Below are 20,062 nucleotides of genomic sequence, written 5' to 3'. Positions count from 1 at the left end.
GGAGACTGTCTAGTCCAGGACCTGTCCCTGGCCAGAAAGACCCTTTCTCCGCACAGGGCTTGACCTGCAGTTGCACCCCCAACCATTGCCGATTGGACCAGAAGAGGGGCCTGGCTCAGACCGGACCAATCAGATTCTGACTTCTGCGCCTTGGTCAGCACTTCTGACACCAGGGAGGACCAGTTCAGTGCCACTACCAAGAGAGGTGGTGGGATCCACACGAGTCATAGAAGCCTAGCTGCTTGTCGCTGCTACCCCACCTTCTAACCCAAACTCCAGGGTTGCTCCCTGAGGCCCTGTGACGCGTGCACCTGTGCAGAGAAGGCAACCTGGCTTGAGGCAAGAGGGCTTTATGGAGAATTAGGGCAGTGGTGGAGGAGGGAGATTGGAGGGGAAGGGACAATGCAGTCTGGGCTGGAGTGAGCGGTGGGTGCTGGCTGGCGACGTCATACATCCTGGTCGGACTGAAAGCTTGGCTTGTCTTTGGCACCAGTCTTGCGGGGCATGATGTAGGGGCTGAAGGTGGCCCCCTGTGGCCAGTGGCGGACGACGTGCCGGTACGATGTGGCCAGACAGTCGAAATAGTTAATGTTGAGCTTGCGGGCGATGTGACGGCCCAGGTATTCCATTTGCTGTGCGAGCAGGTGGCGGTCAGCTCTTGCAGAGACAAGAGAAGCCTCGCCACCACCGCCGCTGAGGCGACCCCCTCTCCTTGCCAGACTGCGTCTCCAGCCCTGCCCGTCAGCCCCCGCGCCCTCTCCACCGGCTCCCAGCTCGAAGGCCAGGGCCGGTGACCCTGATATACACCCTCTACCTGGGAAACGGAGCCCATTCTATGGTCCTCGACAGTGTCGTCGTGTCCGTCCCCTCCCCCCGCCCCCGTCATGCTGAACCAAGGAGGGCAGCGGGGCGTATCTGGGGCCCCGTGGCGGGCTGGGCAGGACCCACCTCGTAGCGCTCAGACAGCTGCACCAGCACCAGCGGCTCCAGCTTGTGGCCGCTCAGAACCAGCTGGAAGAAGCACCTCCCATAGGCTGGAGAGGGGCAAACTGCTCAGCCCTGCACTCGGAGAAGGAGCGGGCGGGAGGCTCCGGGGCAGGGCTCCGGGGGCGGGGCCCCACCTGCCCGCCCCTCCCCACCCCACGAGGTTTCCCCTTCGCTTGCGTGGTGTCCCTCAGATTGCCGCCCGCCCCATGCCTCACCATCGGAGCTGAGCGCCAGGCGCACATAGACCAGGTGCATGGGGCCCTGACACACGGTGCGGCCCTGGATGGAGAAGTGGTACATGCCGAGCGTGTGGTTCAGCACTAGGCGGCGCCGCGGCAGTGACGAGATCGTGAGCCACAGGCCCACGCCCATGCCGAAGGCAGGGAAGCCCCAAGTCTCCTGCTTCTGCACCTGCGGGGGGCGCAGCCGGGGCCTTCTGAGCCGCCGCGGGGCCGGGGGGCGGAGCGCCGTGCGGCGGGCCCCGCCCTCAGGGGCGGAAGGTCCTGGGGGGCGGGCCCGGGAGCTCAGACCTGGCTCACGAGGCCGAAGCTGATGAGCAAGAGGCAGACGGCGAAGAGCAGGGTCCCCTTCCACAGCGTGTCCAGGTAGTACTCGAGCACGAAGACTGGGGGCGGTGCGGCGAGGCGCGTGAGGCTAGCGGGCCCCTCGCGCAGCCCGAGGTGGCAGTGCCAGGGCTCGGGCCTGGATCCGCCGGCCTCGCGCAGGGCCCCGGGCCGCGGGGTGCGTCCAGCCTGCGGTTCTAGCGCCCCCCCGGGCCCTGGCCCCGCCCCTCACCACGGCCCGCCCCGCTCAGATCCCAGGCCCCGCCCCCGCCCCCGCGGCGCCCCGCGCGCACCGTTGGGCTGCAGCTGCGTGAACGGGTAGAAACAATTGCTCTTGAGGCGCTTGGCCAGGTTTCGCTCGGTGCAGAAGAGTCCTAGGGCCCAGAGTTGGAAGGGCTTGCCGCCCGAGGTCGTGGGCAGGCTGCTGATCTGGCCCTTGGGGACCTGGGTCAGGTACAGACGGTCGGCTGGGCGGCGTCTGTGGCCACTGCCCGCTGCCCACAGCCGCGCTGGAGGAGAGTACTGGGAGAAAACAGCCTCCAGCACCACGGTCGGGAAGGAGACGCTCAGGCAATGGCAGGGGAGCCACACCAGGTGGCCGTCCAGATGGGGCTGCCGGGGTTCTAGAAGCTCTGGGAGGCGGGTTCTAGAAGGGCCGTCCGGATGGTCATCCCTTCTCCAGGGAGTCACAGGCTGGCCCCGCCAAGGGCTGCTCTTCCCAGCTGGTCCCTACCCCACTGGCCTGGTTCACAGTCCTCACCCGACAGGGGGGTAATGGGACACTCCCAGGCCTCGGCTGGAGAGAAAACTGCAGGCAGGTGCCCCACAGTGAACCCCATGGCTGAGCCTGGCCTCTCCCTCCACTGCCACCTCTGCTCAGGTCAGAGCCTCACATACAATTACAGGCAACTCACCTTAGTGCCCCTGCGGGTGGAAAACACACACACACACACACACACACGTTCAGTCCAAGAGTCTGAGCCCAGGAGTGAGCGGGCAGGACACAGCCTCGGGCAGACTCAGAAGCCCTGGGGGGCTTCTGGGCCAGCCCTACCTAGTTCCCTCAGGGACAGCCCCTGTCCCCCGACCCTGATCCCAGAAATCACACTAGAGTTCCTAAAAAAAAGGTTTGTTTTTTTTTTCTCTCTTTTTAGGGCCGCACCAGCAGCATATGGAAGCTCCCAGGCTAGGGGTCCAGTCGGAGCTACAGCTGCCGGCCCACACTACAGCCACACCAGATCTGAGCCCCATCTCTGTAAACTAAACCACAGCTCATGGCAATGCCAGATCCATAACCCATTGAGCGAGGGCAGGGATCGAACCTGTGTCCTCATGGATACTAGTCGGGTTCATTACCACTGAGCCAGGACAGGAACTCCCCTAAAAATGTTTTATTTTTGCTTTTTACTTTTTGTCTTTTATAGGGCCACACTTGTGGCATATGGGGGTTCCCAGGCTAGGGGTCTAATCAGAGCTGCAGTTGCCAGCCTACACCACAGCGAGGCAGGATCCGAGCCGCGCCTGCAACCTACACCACAGCTCACGGCAACGCCAGATCCTTTACCCACTGAGCAAGGCCAGGGATGGAGCCCGCAACCTCACGGTTCCTCGTCAGATTCGTTAACCACTGCGCCACGACGGGAACTCCTAAAATGTTTTCTTGTAACCAAGTGCTCAGACTTCCCAAATGGGAAGGTGGGCCGGCAGGGCTGCCTGGAGCTGCCTAGCTTGGAGCGGGTAGGCTGGTGAGCAGTTGCTCCAGGCACCACCGGATTTCCTCTGGGCCCCTGTAGGCCCGTTTCAGGCCCCTCGGAAGGCAGCGGCAGGACTCCAGGTTGAGGTACCGCAGACCTGGGCAGTTGCTGATCACTGAGCTGTGGGGGCAGGGCAGGAAGTGGGGGGGTGCGGTCACTGGCCTGCAGGAGATCCAGGGTCCTCCCCCACCCCTGGCAGAGCCAGGCCAGCACAGCTGGCTTTGACACCTACCTTCCTCAAGACCCAAACCCAGTACCCTTGGTATCCCCAAGGCCAACCCCAGGGAGGGGCTTAGCTGGGATGAGCCTCCCTCTTTAGACCCCTGGAGTTGGCAAGCCAGGCAGGATGGGGGGGCAAGTGATCCTGACTTCAAGGAACTGGGGGGGGCGGTTGCTGACCTGACTGTGCTTGGTGTGACCCGGGTGCCCCTGAGGTTGAGGGAGCACAGGGCCAGATGTGAACCCACAGAGGTGCCTGAGAAGGCAGCTAAGGCCTGCTCCAGGTCCTTCTCGCTGAAGCCCTGGCCACACAAGTCCAGTTCCCGCAGAGTGTGACCCCACTTCTGGGTCAACAGAGGGCTGCCCTCCTTTGCTAAAGTCAGCCGATCCGACATGCCATACAGGCCCAGGTGAAGCTCCTCCAGCTCTGGCAGTGAGAGGAGGGGGTGTGAGCTACGGGGTGGGCAAGAATCCCCACATCCCACCTGCTCAGCCACCACCCAGAGAGTGCTGACCCTGACATGGCAGCTCACACAGGCCAGCAGGTGTAACTCGAAGACAGCCACGAAGATCCAGCAAGCGCAGGTTAGGGGAGCCATGGAGCAGGCGATCCAGGACCTCATTGGTCACAAAGTTGCAGGTGGAGCTGGCGAGGCAGAGCTCCTCAAGGCTGGGGAAGCCTGGGCCAGGAGTCACAGCTCGTCCGGAAGGCTTGGGCAGCCACATCAGGTTCAGCAACCGCAGCACCTGGGAGCAAGACCCAGGCTGCAGCCAGGGAGGGGGAGACAGCGGCAAGAGGTGGGGTATCAGGTACCTGCAGCCGGGGGCAGCCTCTCTGCAGAGCCTCGACAGGCAGCTGGAGGGCAGTGTGGTTGTCATTGATGCCAGTGCTCACCTCCAGGACCTGGAGCTGTGGGCAGCTGCCCTGGAGAGGCGGGGAGAGTGCAGAGTCAGAGGCCTGGCAGCGCCTGGCTCAGCATCCAGCTCTGCTCTGCTCCTGCCTGTCGCCAACCTACCAGCAGTGCACCCAAGATAGCTGTTGTCTGAGAGCCGTAGGTCAGCCACAGCTTCCGCATCCGGGGTCCCGCCTCCTCCAAGAAGCTTACAACAGCCGTGGACTCCACCTGGGGACCCAGAAAAGGGGGACCTGTCACCTCAGCCCAGGCTTCCCCAGGCCCTGGTGTGTGTGTGGGGGGGGTGCGCAGGGCTCACCATGGAGTGCTGTAAATCCAGGCTGTGGAGCTGGGGGCAGGCTCTGGCTAGCATGATCAGAGTGTCAGGGGTCACACCGTGGCAGTCAGAAAGCCTGAGGAAGGCGAGCCGGGGACAGAACTCGCTAACCAGCTGTGGAAGACGGAGGGCCAGTTGGGGCTAGGGGAGTGCAGGCTGTGGTCCACAAGTGAGAGAGACCCATGGCTGGTGCCGACCCCACTTTACTGCTTCAGCCATGGCCTCCTTTCTGGCCGTGCCAGGCTTACCTAGGTGCTCCCACCTCTCGCATCTCCCTGCTGGAGGAGACACCAGGAAAGGAGAACCAAGCAGGCACGCCCATGGGGCAGCGTTGAGCCTCATGGTGTCTGACCCCCTCCCTGGAAGTACTGGGCAACCCCAGAATGTCATGGCTGCAGAGCAGGGCAGCCTTGAGCTCTCACCTTCAACACAGAGTGCACCTGGGACTTCCAGTGGATGAGAGTCAGCCTCTGGAGCTGTGAGAACCTGGGCCAACAGCAGAGGCAGAGCTGCCGGGTGTTCCCAGGCTGCCCCTCTGTCGGCATTCTCCCCACCCACGGCCTTGGTCCATAGAGGCTGGGGCCTGGGGCTTTCCACCCATCACACAAGTGGAGTGAGGGGATGAGAAAATGTGGAACTTCTCACCGATTTGGCATAAGCCACTGCAGGGAAGCCAGGAGCTTCTTCTCCGCCTTGGCTCCGCTCTTGGCCCGGCGGCCAGCCAGCGGGGGTGAGAGGGTCAGGGTGTGCCAGAGAACGGGATGGGAGGCGGCCTCATGCCAGCGGCGGCACACACGTGCAGCCCTGAGAGAAAATCTCTGCTGAGGGCTGGGCCTTTTGTGGCCGATGCTCGCCCCCACTGGCTCCCGCTATGCAATTTCTTAGAGGAGGGGCCTGTTCCCCCAGTTCTCACAACAATGCAGACACCTCAATTCAAAGTCGGGCCCCTGGGGTTCCAATTGGACCCCCTGAGAGACTGCGCTGTCTGGGAGTTCAGCCACCCGCTGGGCACGCAATCCGAACTGCAGCGCTGTGGGTGATGGGCTTGGGGTACCTGCCGAGGAAGGGCATGGGCCCGTCCACCACCAGCAGGCCGAAAATCTGCAACAGGATTTCCAAGGGAATGCGGTCGCCCCAGCCCGGGTCGGGCACCTGCTGCGGCGCGGGCGCGGGGGCGGGCGCGGGCGCAGGCGAGGCCCCGGGCTTGGCCTTGGTCTCGGCGGCGCGGGACCCTGGGGGTCGCAGCCGCTTAGCGCGGCGGGCAGCGCGCCTCTGCCCGCGAGGACGGGCGGGCCCCGGGCCTGGAATCACCAGCAGCATGCTGTCCGATTGCAGCAAATGGTATCCGGAGCCGCTCGGCGCCAGCCGATCCCACCACCAGTTCTCAGCCGGCGGCGCGAACCGGACCGCGCGCCGGGTCCTCCGGGCCCCCGCGGGCGCCATCTCCACTCCGGACGCTCCAAGCTCCGCCCAGCGAGGCGGAAGGGGCGGGCCTTGCCGTGGAAGAGCGGGGACCATTGCGCGCAGGCGAGGTCCGTCCTGCAGGGGGCGGGGTCTGGGCCCGGAGCCGACTTCCGATACGGGGTTTCCGGGGCTGGGCCATCCCGTGGGCACGCCCGCGGGTGGTTCTCGCGTGTCCGCCTCTCCCGTGTCCGCCTCTCCCGTGTCCGGACCGGTGAGTTGCAGTCCTCTCTCGGGCTTGACTGCCTTTCCCGCCCCGACCGGTTCTGGTCTGGGGCCGCGACCCTGTGCTGGATGCGGGGCCCACGAGCGTGGCGGGACTGCTGACCCTCGGGTCACGGAGCGCGTGGTGCCCGACCGGGAGTTGCAGGGACCCCGGCGCATCGGACGGATCTCCGCGAGCCGCCTGACGCAGCGAGGGCCGTGCCCGCCGCGGCCACACCCCCAGTCTCGACTTTGCCCTGGCTGTTGGCAGGCTCGCATACACTGGAGGCGTGTGGCTCCTGAGAGGTGGCCCTGCCCCGGAGTGCTTGTCTCGTGCCTTTGCGGGTGAGTGTGGTGGTGCTCTTGGGAACTCAGACCCGAAGATTATGGCCTTGTTTCATCATGCTCCTCTTGTGTGTGGCACCTTCCCAATTCCTGCCTTGCTGGGTCAAGATCCCAGCACCCGCCCCCCTGGTTTCCCTGGTCTTGGAGGTCTGGTCCTCTTAATTTTTTTTTCTAATTTTTTTTTGTAGTTTTAGGACTGCACCTGCAGCATGTGGTAATTCCCAGCCTAAGGGTCGAATCCGAGGTCTAGCCGCCGGCCTACACCACAACCATATCTACACCACAGTCATAGCAACCACAGATTCCAGCCCGGTCTACGACTTACACCACAGCTCAGGGGCAGCGCGGGATCCTTAACCCACTTGAGTGAGGCCAGGGATGGAACCCGCATCCTCATGGATGCTAGTTGGGTTCGTGACCGCTGAGCCATGACGGGAACTGCCCGGTCCTCTTCGACTCCAGTTCTGTGTTTCTTTCTTGTGACCCTGCATGTATGTTTTTCTGTCAAGCTGGACGAGATCTTCAGTTCCCAGAAGAGCTGGAGCATCTTCTTTGGACCTAGGTGGGGAAAGAAGAGCTGGCTGTGACCTTTTCCCTGTCCTGGAGGCCCCCAGCTTTGAGCTGAATGGCAGCACCCCCGCTGGGCCGTCTGGTGCTGACCCACCTTCTGGTAGCCCTCTTTGGCATGGGCTCATGGGCAGCCATCAACGGGATCTGGGTGGAGCTGCCTGTTGTGGTGAAAGACCTTCCAGAGGGTGAGTGGGAATGGCCCAAGAAGGTGGGCTGCTGCTGCCCTCTGTCCCTCGGTGCCCTGCCTTGACACGGTGTCCTCTCATTCCTTGCAGGATGGAGTCTCCCCTCGTACCTCTCTGTGCTCGTGGCACTGGGAAACCTGGGCCTGCTGGTGGTGACCCTGTGGAGGCGGCTGGCCCCGGGCAAGGGCGAGCGGGCCCCCATCCAGGTGGTGCAGGCGCTGAGTGTGGTGGGCACAGCCCTGCTGGCCCCACTGTGGCAACACCTGACAGTGATGGCAGGACAGGTGCACTCTGTGGCCTTCCTGGCCCTGACCTTTGTGTTGGCGCTGGCCTGCTGCGCCTCCAACGTCACTTATCTGCCCTTCCTGAGCCGCTTGCCGCCTCCCTTCTTGCGTTCCTTCTTCCTGGGTCAGGGCCTCAGTGCCCTGCTGCCCTGTGTGCTGGCCCTAGGACAGGGTGTGGGCCGCCTCGAGTGCCCGCCGGCTCCCGCCAACGGCACCCCAGGCCCCCCCCTGGACTTCCCAGAGCGTTTTTCTGCCAGCGCCTTCTTTGGGGCCTTGACTGCCCTACTGGTCATTTCAGCTGCCGCCTTCCAGGGCCTCCTGCTGTTGTTACCATCACTGGTATCTATCCCCACAGAGGGCTCAGGGACTGGCCTGCGGGGGGGCGCCCCAGGAGTGGAGGAGGAGGAAGAGGAAGAGGCCTCGCCGCTGCAAGAGCCACCTAGTCAGGCAGCAGGCAACACCCCCAGCCCAGACCCTGCAGCCCATCGGCTGCTCTCCGCCCGTGGCGCCTGCCTGCTGGGCCTGCTGGCCACCACCAGTGCTCTGACCAACGGCGTGTTGCCTGCCGTGCAGAGCTACTCGAGCTTGCCCTATGGGCGCTTGGCCTACCACTTGGCTGTGGTGCTGGGAAGTGCCTCCAACCCCCTCGCCTGCTTCCTGGCCATGGGCATTCTATGCAGGTACACAAGGGATCCCCAAGCCACTCGGCGGGGCCGGTGTGGGGGGACCCTGGGCTGAGGGCCTGCGACTGGCACAGCCAGCCCTGAGTTTTCGCTCACCTCTGGCAGGTCCCTGGCAGGGCTGGGTGGTCTCTCTCTGCTTGGCACACTCTTTGGGGCCTACCTGATGGCACTGGCAATCCTGAGCCCCTGCCCACCCCTGGTGGGCACCTCTGCAGGGATGGTCCTTGTGGTAAGTACACTGGGGACACTGAAGCAGAGGTGGCAGTAGGGAGGGGACGGCCCTAGAGCGACGTGGCCAGTGCGCTCAGAGTGCTCCCGTGTCCACCCTCCCAGGTGGTGTTGTGGGCTCTGTGTCTGGGCGTGTTCTCATACGTGAAGGTGGCTACCAGCTCCCTGCTGCATGGGGGCGGCCCGCCGGCATTGTTGGCAGCTGGCGTGGCCATCCAGGTGGGCTCCCTGCTCGGTGCTGTCACCATGTTCCCGCCCACCAGCATCTACCGCGTGTTCCAGAGCAGGAAGGACTGTGTGGACCCCTGTGGACCCTGAGTCGGGGCGGGGACTTCACTCCACCCCACCCCCACCCCCGCGTCTTCGGGTTGGGGCTGCCGCAGTGCCTGTCTGCCCACGGCCCCGGGAGGCCCGGCCCACACGTGGCCAGTCCGGGACCCCTGCACACTCCACGGGAGAGCCTGGGGCACAGGGCAGGCTCAGAGCCAGGGCCCGGCCGGGGACTCTGTGCAGTTTGTACAATAAAGCACTTGGCTTCCGTCATTGGATTCAATCCCGGAAATGACCTTCTCTGTTCCCGTAGGCCCCGGAGCCCGAGCTAGAGCCTGGCCTGTCCAGCAGGGGCCTGCCCCTCCAGGTACTCAGAGAGCCCAGGGTCATGTATGCTCTCGCACCGAGAACTCCTGCTTCCCCACTGCCTCATGGAACCCCGCCCCAACACAACGCAGGTGCCCAGAGGGCGGGTGCAGGCCTGCCCCAGGACCTGGAGTCTAGGCCCAGGACCCACACAGGCTCTGGGGGCACTGAGTCAGCCAGGCAGGAGGTTTAGGGGGCAGGGGTGGCCTTCTAGTCACCCCCTGGTGGTCTGGGGTAGCAGCACTCACCCGCTGCTTTATGGGAGGGGCTGCCAGGGAATTTGCCCCAGGGCCTGTTGTGAAGTCCAGGCCTAGAAGGGGCTGGTGAGTGGGACGCAGGAGAGACTGGCTGGTGAGGCTGCAGCCAGTCCCAGGATCCTCCTACTCAAGAATGCTGCCCTCGCCTGAGCCACCAGCCTCGTTTCTAGAAAAGGCCCCACACCTCCTTTGATCCCCGCGGACACAGCAGCTGCCTTCTCCCTGGGCTGCCAGCAGGTGGCCCTGGCTCTGAGCAGCCCGAGCTCTGACCCCATCGCAGGACAGCAGTCCAAGCCTTTGCTTGTTGGTGTCTGCAGGGAGCACGCAGCAGCCCCCAGCAGCCTGCCCTGGACTGGGGGCGGCTCGAGTGACCCAAGAAGGCCTGGGGGTGGGGAGGCCACCTCTGTGTCCCCTGGGCGGGCAGGCGGGGAGCAGAGAGTCATGGGGACACAGGCTCCTGTGGGAAGCAAGACACCTGAGCTGTGATCCAGACCCATTTTCAGAGGCAAGGTGCCCCCCATTCTGTGGGGGCGCCTCCAGCCACAAGGAGCTGGATGTAGAGGCACTGGGAGAAGTGGCTTCTTCCTCTGCCCCCCAACTCCCTCCCATGATTGCTCTGGTCTAAACTTCAGAAGCCATCGTCCTTGACTGCTTTTGAAGGTCTTCCTTCAGGACTGGGGGAGGGGGGCTGTTCCCAGGCCTTGCCGGAAGCCTCTCGGTCTAGGGTTCCCTTAAGCACTGGGTGGGGCCAGGCTCCCACAGAGTTCAGACACAGCCCAGCCCTGAAGGCAGGAGGTTGCCCAGCAGGCTGGAGTCCCCTGCCTGGCCAGACAGTCCCCGTGGCTGCTTGCATTTGGGAAGTGGGCCTGCAGGTGGGGTGAGCTCTAGAAGCCGCCTTTGGTGGTGGGGAGCAGAGATTCCCAGGCGGGTGTCGGGGTGGAGCGCGTCCCTGTACCCTTTCCTCTCTGGCACCGTCTTCCTCTGCCATCAGCACCTCTGCCCTGCCCAGGTGGGGCTGGAGAGTGCTGACTGCCCTCTAGCGCCCTCCTGCCCTGCTTTGCCCCTGTGGGTGTGTGCCAGGTGTGCCAGGCCCCAGGCTGCGGAGCCGGGTTGTGCGCAGTCTCCCAAAGAGGGAGCAGGTGGCCCTGAGCCTCAGAAGCCAGGCCTGGGGGTGGGTGGGTTGAAGAAGCCACTGTCCTTTGAAGTCTCCAGGGCGTTCCGGTCAGGGCCCAGAAGGAAACAAGGCAGGGGCCAAAATGACAATGGGAGGAAGACATAGCGGCCAGGGCCTTGAGAGCTGCCCAGCCCGCCCTGCCCTGCCCTGCCCTGTCCTCCGCTGCCTAGGCCTGAGGTCTGTCGCCAGGAGGCAAGGCAGCAGTTGCCACGTCAACTCCCTCAGAGCTGACACCCCCAGGGATGAGTCAGGGCACCCACTGGACGGCGGCCACTCTGAGGCCCACAGCCTTGCTCAGGCTGTGGGCAACTTGGAGACCCAGGAGGGAGGCGGTGGCCGAGGCAGGACCTAAGTCACTGTGTTATTCCCAGAGAGCAGTCCCTGGTGAGAACCGAACTGCACGGCCCTTTGTTGGGGCCACATGAGCTTCCTCCACTCCAAGCACTCATTCTTTCAGTTTCCAGAAGGCTCGGAGGCCGCTCTGGTTCTGGGGGAGGTGTTAATAGCAGGACCCTCTCTGACCCGGCCGATCTAGCCATGGCGCCCATCCTCCTGCCCACAGTGCTTGAACCAGGAGCAAAATCAGACCCAGTATGAGATTTGTCTTAGGTATGGCAGTCACCCCAAGAGCCATAAAAACCATCTGTGCTACCTGGAGAGAGATGGCACCCCCGAGGCAAGCAGAGTGAGAGGTGGAGAGAGGCAACATCCTGGGATGGCCTGGATCCAGCTGTACCTGAAGCTAAACCCCGTGGACTTCCAAGTAACATGGGCCCAGGATTTCTTACTTATTTGAGCTGAGTTGGTTTGCGACCATCACAGCTGAAGGAGTTGCGAAATCCTTTCTCACCCCCTCTTTGAAGCATTTGGAATAGCTCAGACCTTTCTTTTTTTTTCTTTTTGGGCCACACCCAAGGCATATGGAGGTTCCCAGGCCAGGGTCCTTCACCTGCTGCACCACAGCAGAAACTCCTGGGACAGCTCAGACCTTTGCACACACAGCTGTGGTGATCTTTCCTTGCCTGGGGGAGGCTCAGTCTTTCTCTCGGAAACTCACCCTGTGGCCCGGGAGGTCCTGCGGAGCTGAGAAAATACAGTTCTCAGAGTTCCCATTGTGGCTCAGTGGTTCACAACTCCGACTAGGAACCATGAGGTTGCAGGTTCGACCCCTGGCCTTGCTCAGTGGGTTAAGGATTCGGCGTTGCTGTGGCTGGGGTGGAGGCCTGCAGCTGTAGCTCTGATTTGACCCCTAGCCTGGGAACATCCATGAGCTGTACCTGTGGCCCTAAAAAGCAAAAGTGACAAAGAAAAAGAAATATGAGAGGTGGTGCAGTAAGCGGAAATGAAAGGCTGCTGGACAGTAACGCGCATCCTCAGAAAGAACAGAAAGAACGAGCCCTTGGAAAGGTAAGTGTATCGCAGCGCGTATTTCTTTACAACTCTTCTCCTTTAGGATTTAAAACATAACTGCATAGAGCAATAGCCATGAAACTATGTTGCTGAATTTCTAACATGTAAATGTAATTGTATGACAAATAGCAAAAAAAAAGCTGAAGGGGAAATACATAAGATTGATTACATAAGAGCAAAGTTTTTATGTATGATTGAATTTAGGTTCATATTGACATGAACAAGATTGTTCTAAGTTAAGATGTTAAATTTAATCCCCAGGGAAGTCACTAAGAAAGTGAGTCAGGAGTTCCCGTCGTGGCGCAGTGGTTAACGAATCCGACTAGGAACCATGAGGTTGCAGGTTCGATCCCTGCCCTTGCTCAGTGGGTTAAGGATCCGGCATTGCCGTGAGCTGTGGTGTAGGTTGCAGACGCAGCCTGGATCTGGCATTGCTGTGGCTGTGGTGTAGGCCGGTGGCTACAGCTCCAATTAGACCCCTAGCCTGGGAACCTCCGTATGCTGCAAGTGTGGACCTAAAAAGACAAAAGACAAAAAAAAAAAAAAAAAGAATGACAAGAAAAATTGTAGAAAATATCTGTTAGCACAAAATAAGGCAGTAATGGGGTAATACAGTAATAAAAAAAACCCATAAGACATAGAAAACGAATAGCAAAATGGAAGCTGTAAATCTTATATAGTCATTACATTAAATGTAAATGAATTAAACACTGCAATCAAAAAGCAGAGATTAAGGGATTCCCCCTGTGGCACAACAGGATCAGTGGTGTCTCTGCAGCCCTGGGAAGCAGGTTCAATTGCCAGCCCCCAAAATGGGTTAAGGATCCCATGTTGCTGCAGCTGTGGCATAGGTTGCAGCTCAGATCTTACTGGCCCAGGAACTCTATATGCTGCGGGGTGACCAAAAAAGAAAACAGGAACAAAACCCAAAAAACGGGCAAGGTATTGAATAGACGTTTTCCCTGAGACGATATTCCAATAGTGAGTGAGCACAAAAGCACATGCTCAGCATCGCTAATTGGAAAATCGTTCGGCGGTTCCCACAGCGTCTAATGTGGAGCTTCCATGTGACCCGGCACTTCCACTCCTTGGTACAATTCACTGGTTTTTAGTATATTCGTAGAGCTGTGCCACCATCGCTATTGTCTAATTTTGGAACATTTATCACTCCCCAAAAAACCTGCTCCCTTCGGCTGACACTGCCTCGGTACCCCATCCCCAGTCCCCAGGCCCTTGTGGCAACCACAGAGCCCCTTTCTGTCTCTTCTGAACATTCAGAGAAAGGGGGTTACTCACCATGTGCCCTTTGGTGACTGGTTGCTTTCACTTTGCCAGGTGTTTTTAAAGGCCCCCACACTGGGGCCCCTATCAGTGCGTCGTTCCTTTGGTTGCTGAGCAGGACCCTGTGGGGACCTCCTGAGACAGACCCGCCCCCCACTCCCAGCATAATGTTCTCCACCTGCCTCTTGTCTATGAAAAAGCTTTAGCCTCGTAGGCCTTCCCTGAGTTCCAAAGGAAATGTTCCATCAGGGGAAAGAATATGCAGAAAGGAAAACAAGAAAAAATAATAGCTTAGTCATTAAACAAAGTCAAGGACTTTTAGTTCCTCCTCAAGGACGATGGATAATATTCTGAGCCCTTATTGTAAAGAGCTGTCTGGAGTTCCCGCTGTGGCTCAGTGAGTTAAGACCCCGACTAGTATCCATGAGGATGTGGGTTCCACCATTGGCCTCGATCAGTGGGTTAAAGATCCGGCGTTTCCGTGAGCTGTGGAGTAGGTCACAGATGCGCTTGGATCTGGCGCGGCTGTGGCTGTGGTGTAGGATGGCAGCTGAAGCTCTGATTGGACCCCTAGGCTGGGAACCTCTGTATGCGGCCGGTGCGGCCCTAAAAGGGAAAAAAAAAAAAGTTGTCGATCAAAAAGACTCAGCCTTCCTGAGTTCGGGTCCTCCTTACCAGGACAGCGGTGCTTCCGTGAGCGCTTGTGACATCGCAGGCTCCGTGGGACGTCCCTGGAGATCAGCCGAGGGCCGCACTGGCCAAAACGTTCCCTCCTCCAAGAGACGTCGACCCAAAGCCTGCCTGCGTCTGCAGCCTTTTCCTACACCGGCCGGACTCCTGCTGGGGACTTGCCTGCAGTAGGAGCGGAACGTTGCCTGCCCAAACTTCAGTTATTATTTAAAGGTTAGCTCGGCCCAGTCTGACTTTTCTCTCTCTCTCTCTTTTTTTTAATTTGTTATTTTTGTCCTTGTGAGGGCTGCACCCTCGGCATATGGAAGTTCCCAGGCTAGGGGTCTAATTGGAGCTATAGCTGCTGGCCTCCACCACAGCTCACGGCAACGCCAGATCCTTAACCCACGGAGCGAGGCCAGGGATCGAACCTTCAACCTCACGGTGTCTCGTCGGATTCATTTCAGTCGCGCCACGATGGGAACTCCCCTGACCTCTCTCATTTGGATCAAGCATCTTCTGGGCCAGGGTTTTCCACCTGGGACGTACATCAGATTCACTTTTGAAGATTTATACACACAGAGGACTCGGCTCTCCTCCCGCCGCACAGAATGGCTTTACTGACAGTTCGGGTGTATTCCTGGCATTCGATGTGCATCCCACTTCAGGGTGTTACGTTCTGTGTCATCATTTTCCCACTGTAAAAATTACTCATCCGTATCGATGAATCGGGTGTACTGTTCACCAGTCTTCTCTGAAAACATGTAATCATGTTCTTTAAAGAGGCTTCAAGAGAGTTCCCGTCATGGCTCAGTGGTCAACGTATGCAGCTGGTATCCATGAGGACACAAGTTCGATCCCTGGCTCCGCTCAGTGGGTTAAGGATCTGGCGTTGCCGGGCGCTGAGGTGTAGGCCGCAGGTGGAGCTTGGCTCCTGCGTTGCTGTGGCTGTGGTGTAGGCAGGCAGATGTAGCTCTAATTGGACCCCTAGCCTGGGAACCTCCACATGCCGTAGGTATGGACCCTAAAAAAGCAAAACAAACACAAAAACAAAAACAATGAAAATTCAGCCAAGTAAATGCGGACGTCTGATGGGTGGTGGTGATCATCCAACAATCGGGCAGCATCCCAGGGAGCACGAAGGGGGCCTCCGAGGGACAGGTTTTTAAAGGCAAGACGAAAAAGGCATAAACAGCAGAGATTACTCCCGGCTTAGGTCACCTACCTCTGGCGGACGCCCTGCGCTTCCTGCGGGTGAGAGGGCCCACGCGGCAGGGGCCTCGTTGGTGCTGACCCGAGACTTCGAGGCTGCCTTTTCCGGGAGGCAGAAGCTTCAGTTAGTCCTGGTGTTAAGCCTTGTTTCCTAGCTGAGCCTGCGTGTCTCCCTGCTGGGGCTGTGATTTTGCTTCTGACGCTGGATCCAGAAGGAGCCTCGGGCTGTCTGTGACCCAGAGGGAGTTAGCGGATCTGCGAACTGAAAGGCCACAGCCTTTCAAAAGGATGTGATCCTCCCCGAATCCTCTCCCTGACCCGGTGTCGTTACTCCTCACGGCAGCAGAGAGAGTTGCACACGCTGGGCGAGAATCGGCGTCCCTTCCACCCAGACACAACTGGAAACCTCGGTTGTGCACCCGAGGCCTTGCGGACGGGGGTCACGGGTTGGCTTGGTCGGGTCTGTGCCCACAAAACCCTCCCTGGCTTTCGGATTCCAGGCCTCACAGGCGCTCAAAGGTCACTTCTGAGCAGGCTCAGGAACATAGAAATTTGCTCAAGTTATAAGTATTATGTTTCTCACCAGGGCTGACATGACAGAGGCTCTTGAAGGTCCAATCTGGGATTTCTTTTGAAAACTTAACTTAGGGTGGCCCGTATGGTGTGTTAGCACTTGCCTGACCCGTGGGAACAACTGGGCCACATCGCTGGGAGCAGCTTCGTGTTAAGGCCTTTATTTGAGAGTGGGGGTGGGGGATGCTGTAAAGAAACAGGGAAACTTTGGAACAAGATGTTGGAGTTCCCGTCGTGGCGCAGCGGAAACGAATCCAACCAGGAACCATGAGGTTACGGGTTCGATCCCTGGCCTCGCTCAGCGGGGTAAGGCGCTGGCGTTGCCATGAGCTGTGGTGTAGGTCGCAGATGCAGCTCGGATCCCGAGTTGCTGTGGCTGTGGTGTAGGCCGGTGGCTACAGCTCCAATTAGACCCTTAGCCTGGGAACCTGTATATGCCGCGGGTGCAGCCCTAAAAAGACAAAAAAAAAAAAAAAAAAAAAAAAAGTTGTCGGTGTTTCCAATGGAAAAACCACGTGTCTTTTAGGGAATGTCCCTCTGGGTCATTTAACTGAACAGGTCCCAGCCTTTCATCCTCTTGGAGCTATTATTGTACCCTGTCACTCGCAGATGACCGACAGCAAGGCAGACACTTCCTATTCGTAGATGAGCACATAAATTTGGTCCAATAGAGGTTCTCTCGTTGTTTCCTGTGAAAAAAATCCCACCTCAGAGTTCCTGTGCAGCTTAACAGGTTAAGGATCCAGCGTTGTCACTGCAGTGGCTTGAGTCACTGCTCTGGCACAAGTTCGATCCCTGGCCCAGGAACTTCCACATGCCAAGGGTGTGCCCTCAAAATTAAATTAAATTAAAAAAAGAAAAAAGCCGGCGCTCCTGTTGTGGCGCAGTGTAAACAAATCCGCCCAGTATCCTTGAGGATGGGGGTTCCATCCCCGGCCTTGCTCAGTGGGTCGGGGATCCAGCGTTGCCGTCAGCTGTGGTGTGGGTTGCAGACGCGGCTCGGATCCTGCGTTGCCGTGGCTGTGGTGCAGGCCAGCCGCTGTAGCTCTGGTTGGACCCCTAGCCTGGCAACCTCCATATGCTGTGGGTGCAGCTCTAAAAAGCAAAAGAATTAAATAAATAAATTAAAAAGCCAGTCTCCATCTATTTTTAAATTTATTTCAGCCTTCTCTTACCTCATGTAAATTTGTGGACTTTGACTTTTTTTTGGAATTTGTAGCCCCTTTCCTGGTTCTCTCATTAGTTCAGGAGTTGAGTAAACCCTTGCCAAGCTCTACTAGTTTTCTGGGGCTGCTGGAAGAGAGCACCGCAGACCTGGACTCTTACGACTGCAGAGCTGTATCTCCTCACAGCGCTAGAGCCCCAGGGTCTGAGGTACAATGTTGGCAGGTTGGACAAGGGGCCGTGGGAGGAGCCCGCCCAGGCCTCTCAAGCCTCTGGGGGTGCCAGTCGTCCTTGGCGTCCCTTGGCTCAGGGCCACATCCATAACTCTGCCTCTGTCTTTTTTTTTTTTTTTTTTTTTTTTTTCGGCTTTTTGTCTTTAGGGCCGCATTCACGGCACATGGAGGTTCCCAGGCAAGGGGGTCTAATCGGAGCTGTTGCCACTGGCCTACACCACAGCCACAACGTAGGGTCCGACCTGCGTCTGCAACCTACACCACAGCTCATGGCACCGCCGGACCCTTAACCCACGGAGCGAGGCCAGGGATCGAACCTGCGTCTTCATGGTTCCTAGTCGGATTCGTTTCTGCTGCGCCACGACGGGAACTCCCTGCCTCTGTCTTCACGTGGACTTTTTCCATGTCTCAAATCTGCTTCTCCATTCCCGGGCAAGGACACCAGCCGTCGGGGTTCGGGCCCGCCTCACCCAGGCCGATTCACCTCGGGAGCCTTACCTGAAGCACATGCTAACACGGTCACCACACTTCGTCAGGACGTGCAGAGGCTTGAGCTCGGACACGCTGTGTCTGTGCGTCATGCTTCTTAACACACTTGCTCTCGTCGGCTATAACAGCACTTCGAAGATTCCAGGGCCTGGAACACAGGGTCCCTGCAGAATCAGGAGCTGTGCTTGGATGGCGGGGGGGCAGCGGGGGGAAGGGAGGAGCGCGCGTCTGGGGTGTGGTGGTCACTTGGGGGAGGTTTCCTTGGTGCCCTCGGGGCCCAGCCGTCCAAGTTTGAGGGACTTGACTCCATAGAGCAGCACCAGGGAGTCAAGGGGTGGGTACCCCCCATTCAGTCCAGGGGACCGTGCCCTGCCTTGTAGAGTGAGAGCTGCAGCCCCCAGCCCTGATGGGAGCCTGGGCCAGAACCAGGGTCCTTGGACGTGGGAATAGGTCAGAGTTCATTGCTTTGTTCGTTAGGGGCTGAGAAGCATATACCTCGTCTCTGGAGCGTGAACAGGAATGGCCACCGGATCCCCAGCCCAGGCCCTTGGAGTCCTAGGCCTCCAGTGGTGTCTGTACCTGAGGGCCCCGTGGTCAGCTGAGCCTCTGCCTTGCACCTTGCTTGTGGCCTTTTTCAGATGTCCTGGGGGCATGTCCATGCCAGCTGCACCTACACCATCTCCTGGGACTCTTTCATTGAGTATAATGGGGTTAGGTGGGGAGGCCAAAAGTGTGCAATTTGGAACTTTCCAGAAACCTTGGCCCTGGGAAGGGCTCCAGATTCACTTTCATCAGGCCCTGGCCTGGACACCAGGGACACAGCAGTGAAGATGAGAGGGCGCGTCTGCCCTCCTGGCAAGGCAGGCAACAAATCAGAACAGCCCCAGCTTTTGTCACATGGGGACACTGGGAGCAAGGAGACTCAGGACATTGACGCATGCTGGAGAAGCTGGGGTGACGTGTTAGATGGCCGAGGGACACCAGGAGGAGCAGGCACCCCTGTGGGAGAGGGAGGGGTCAAGGGGGGAGGGCCTGGCGCCAGAGAGGAGGAGAAGGAGCTGATAGGAAGGCCACCAGGTGGGACCAGCCTTTAAGGAGAAACTTCCTGAGTCAGTCAGCGTGAAGGTGGGTACAGCAAGTGTGGCAGAGGTGAAAATGAGGCCCAGGGAATCGGCTGCAAAACAACCAGGCCACAGGAGCACGGGGCCAGACACCCGAGGGTTGTGGGCCGCACAGAGGTTAGCGCATGGCTGGCTGGGGGATGGCCTTTTTTTGGGGGGGCCGCACCCACTGCATATGGAGGTTCCCAGGCTATGGGTCGAATCAGCTGTAGCTGCTGTCCTGTGCTACAGCCACAGCAACAAGAGATCCCAACCGTGTCTGTGACCTACACCACGGCTCACGGCAATGCCGGATCCTTAACCCACTGAGCGATGCCAGGGATCGAACTCATGTCCTCATGGTTCCTTAACCGCTGAGTCATGAGGGGAACTCCCTGGATGGGCCTTTGAAGTTCCGCAGAGTGGGTGCAGAGGCTGGGTGGAACTGCAGAAAGGGGGCCTTGGCTGCCCAAGGAGAGAAGGTGGACGAGAAGGTGCTACCTGTCAGGGGTGAGAGGGAAGTAGGTGAGAGAAGGGAGCTTAGGCAAGAGCTGGCAGAGACTCTGCGAGGAGGGTACCCATCCTGCCCTGCACTGAGGGTGGCAGGAAAGGGCGGGGACGGGCTGGCAGGCCAGTGCGGGAGGCAGCTTTGTCGTGGGCCTTGCCTGTCCTGTGCTCACCATTCACGGCCTTGTTAGTGACAACACCACAGGCCGCCTACCCGCACGCAGCAGGTGCTCATCTGAAATCGGACACTGCATGGGACAAGGAGCTATGTGAACTTGACAGTTACCACCTCATTTTGCAGCGAGGAAAGCGAGGCTTGAGCAGGTAAAGAGATTCGCCCTAATCCGTGGCTCAGAGCTGTAGCCGGACTGGCGCCCTTCCCAGCCTCCCACGGGTCCTGGAATCCAGCTCTCTCTGCACTGACGTCCTTTTGGGGTTCCTCCTGCTCCCCGCTTCCGCCCGTGCTGTGAGCTCCTAGAGAACAAGGGAGCCGACCTTCCCGAGCCTCAGCTTCCATCGAGGGTGGGAAAAGCCCCCAGCGGCAGTGACCGATGGCCTGCTCGGCCGAGGCACTGGCTGTGGCTCCAGCACCAGCACCTGCGTCCTCCGTCTGTGCACCGCCGGGTCCTGGCCCAACACTAGGC

At 59.4% G+C, this 20,062-nt stretch overlaps 3 protein-coding genes across 9 annotated transcripts; 1 reads left to right on the top strand and 2 right to left on the bottom strand.

Annotated features, from left to right (window-relative positions):
• TMEM249 (transmembrane protein 249) lies at positions 335–2,389 on the bottom strand. Its single transcript, XM_005662816.2, has 6 exons — positions 2,378–2,389; positions 1,844–2,279; positions 1,518–1,612; positions 1,203–1,398; positions 949–1,034; positions 335–632 (listed from the first exon to the last, which is right to left on the bottom strand). The coding sequence occupies exons 1-6, from the start codon at positions 2,387–2,389 to the stop codon at positions 447–449; spliced, it is 1,011 nt and encodes a 336-aa protein (XP_005662873.1). The 3' UTR covers positions 335–446.
• Positions 1,368–9,271, top strand: SLC52A2 (solute carrier family 52 member 2). Of its 5 annotated transcripts, none has more exons than XM_021088739.1 (6): positions 6,343–6,428; positions 6,690–6,763; positions 7,273–7,518; positions 7,609–8,482; positions 8,591–8,714; positions 8,819–9,271. In XM_021088739.1, the coding sequence occupies exons 3-6, from the start codon at positions 7,389–7,391 to the stop codon at positions 9,029–9,031; spliced, it is 1,341 nt and encodes a 446-aa protein (XP_020944398.1). In that variant the 5' UTR covers positions 6,343–6,428; positions 6,690–6,763; positions 7,273–7,388; the 3' UTR covers positions 9,032–9,271.
• On the bottom strand, positions 2,929–6,295 carry FBXL6 (F-box and leucine rich repeat protein 6). Of its 3 annotated transcripts, none has more exons than XM_013996410.2 (9): positions 5,808–6,295; positions 5,399–5,557; positions 5,176–5,239; positions 4,736–4,867; positions 4,540–4,647; positions 4,338–4,448; positions 4,039–4,270; positions 3,704–3,950; positions 2,930–3,424 (listed from the first exon to the last, which is right to left on the bottom strand). In XM_013996410.2, the coding sequence occupies exons 1-9, from the start codon at positions 6,269–6,271 to the stop codon at positions 3,274–3,276; spliced, it is 1,668 nt and encodes a 555-aa protein (XP_013851864.1). In that variant the 5' UTR covers positions 6,272–6,295; the 3' UTR covers positions 2,930–3,273. The 3 variants fall into 3 exon arrangements, with proteins under 3 accessions (XP_013851863.1, XP_013851864.1, XP_013851862.1); XM_013996408.2 differs by having other exon boundaries at positions 2,982–3,424; positions 4,039–4,288; positions 4,419–4,448; positions 5,808–6,204; XM_013996409.2 differs by lacking the exon at positions 5,176–5,239 and having other exon boundaries at positions 2,929–3,424; positions 4,736–4,829; positions 5,808–6,214.

The sequence above is a fragment of the Sus scrofa genome, chromosome 4 (assembly GCF_000003025.6).
Source record: "Sus scrofa isolate TJ Tabasco breed Duroc chromosome 4, Sscrofa11.1, whole genome shotgun sequence".
NCBI lineage: Eukaryota > Metazoa > Chordata > Mammalia > Artiodactyla > Suidae > Sus > Sus scrofa.
Note: the sequence above shows the minus strand (reverse complement) of the source record. Positions and strands in the feature narration are given on the sequence as shown.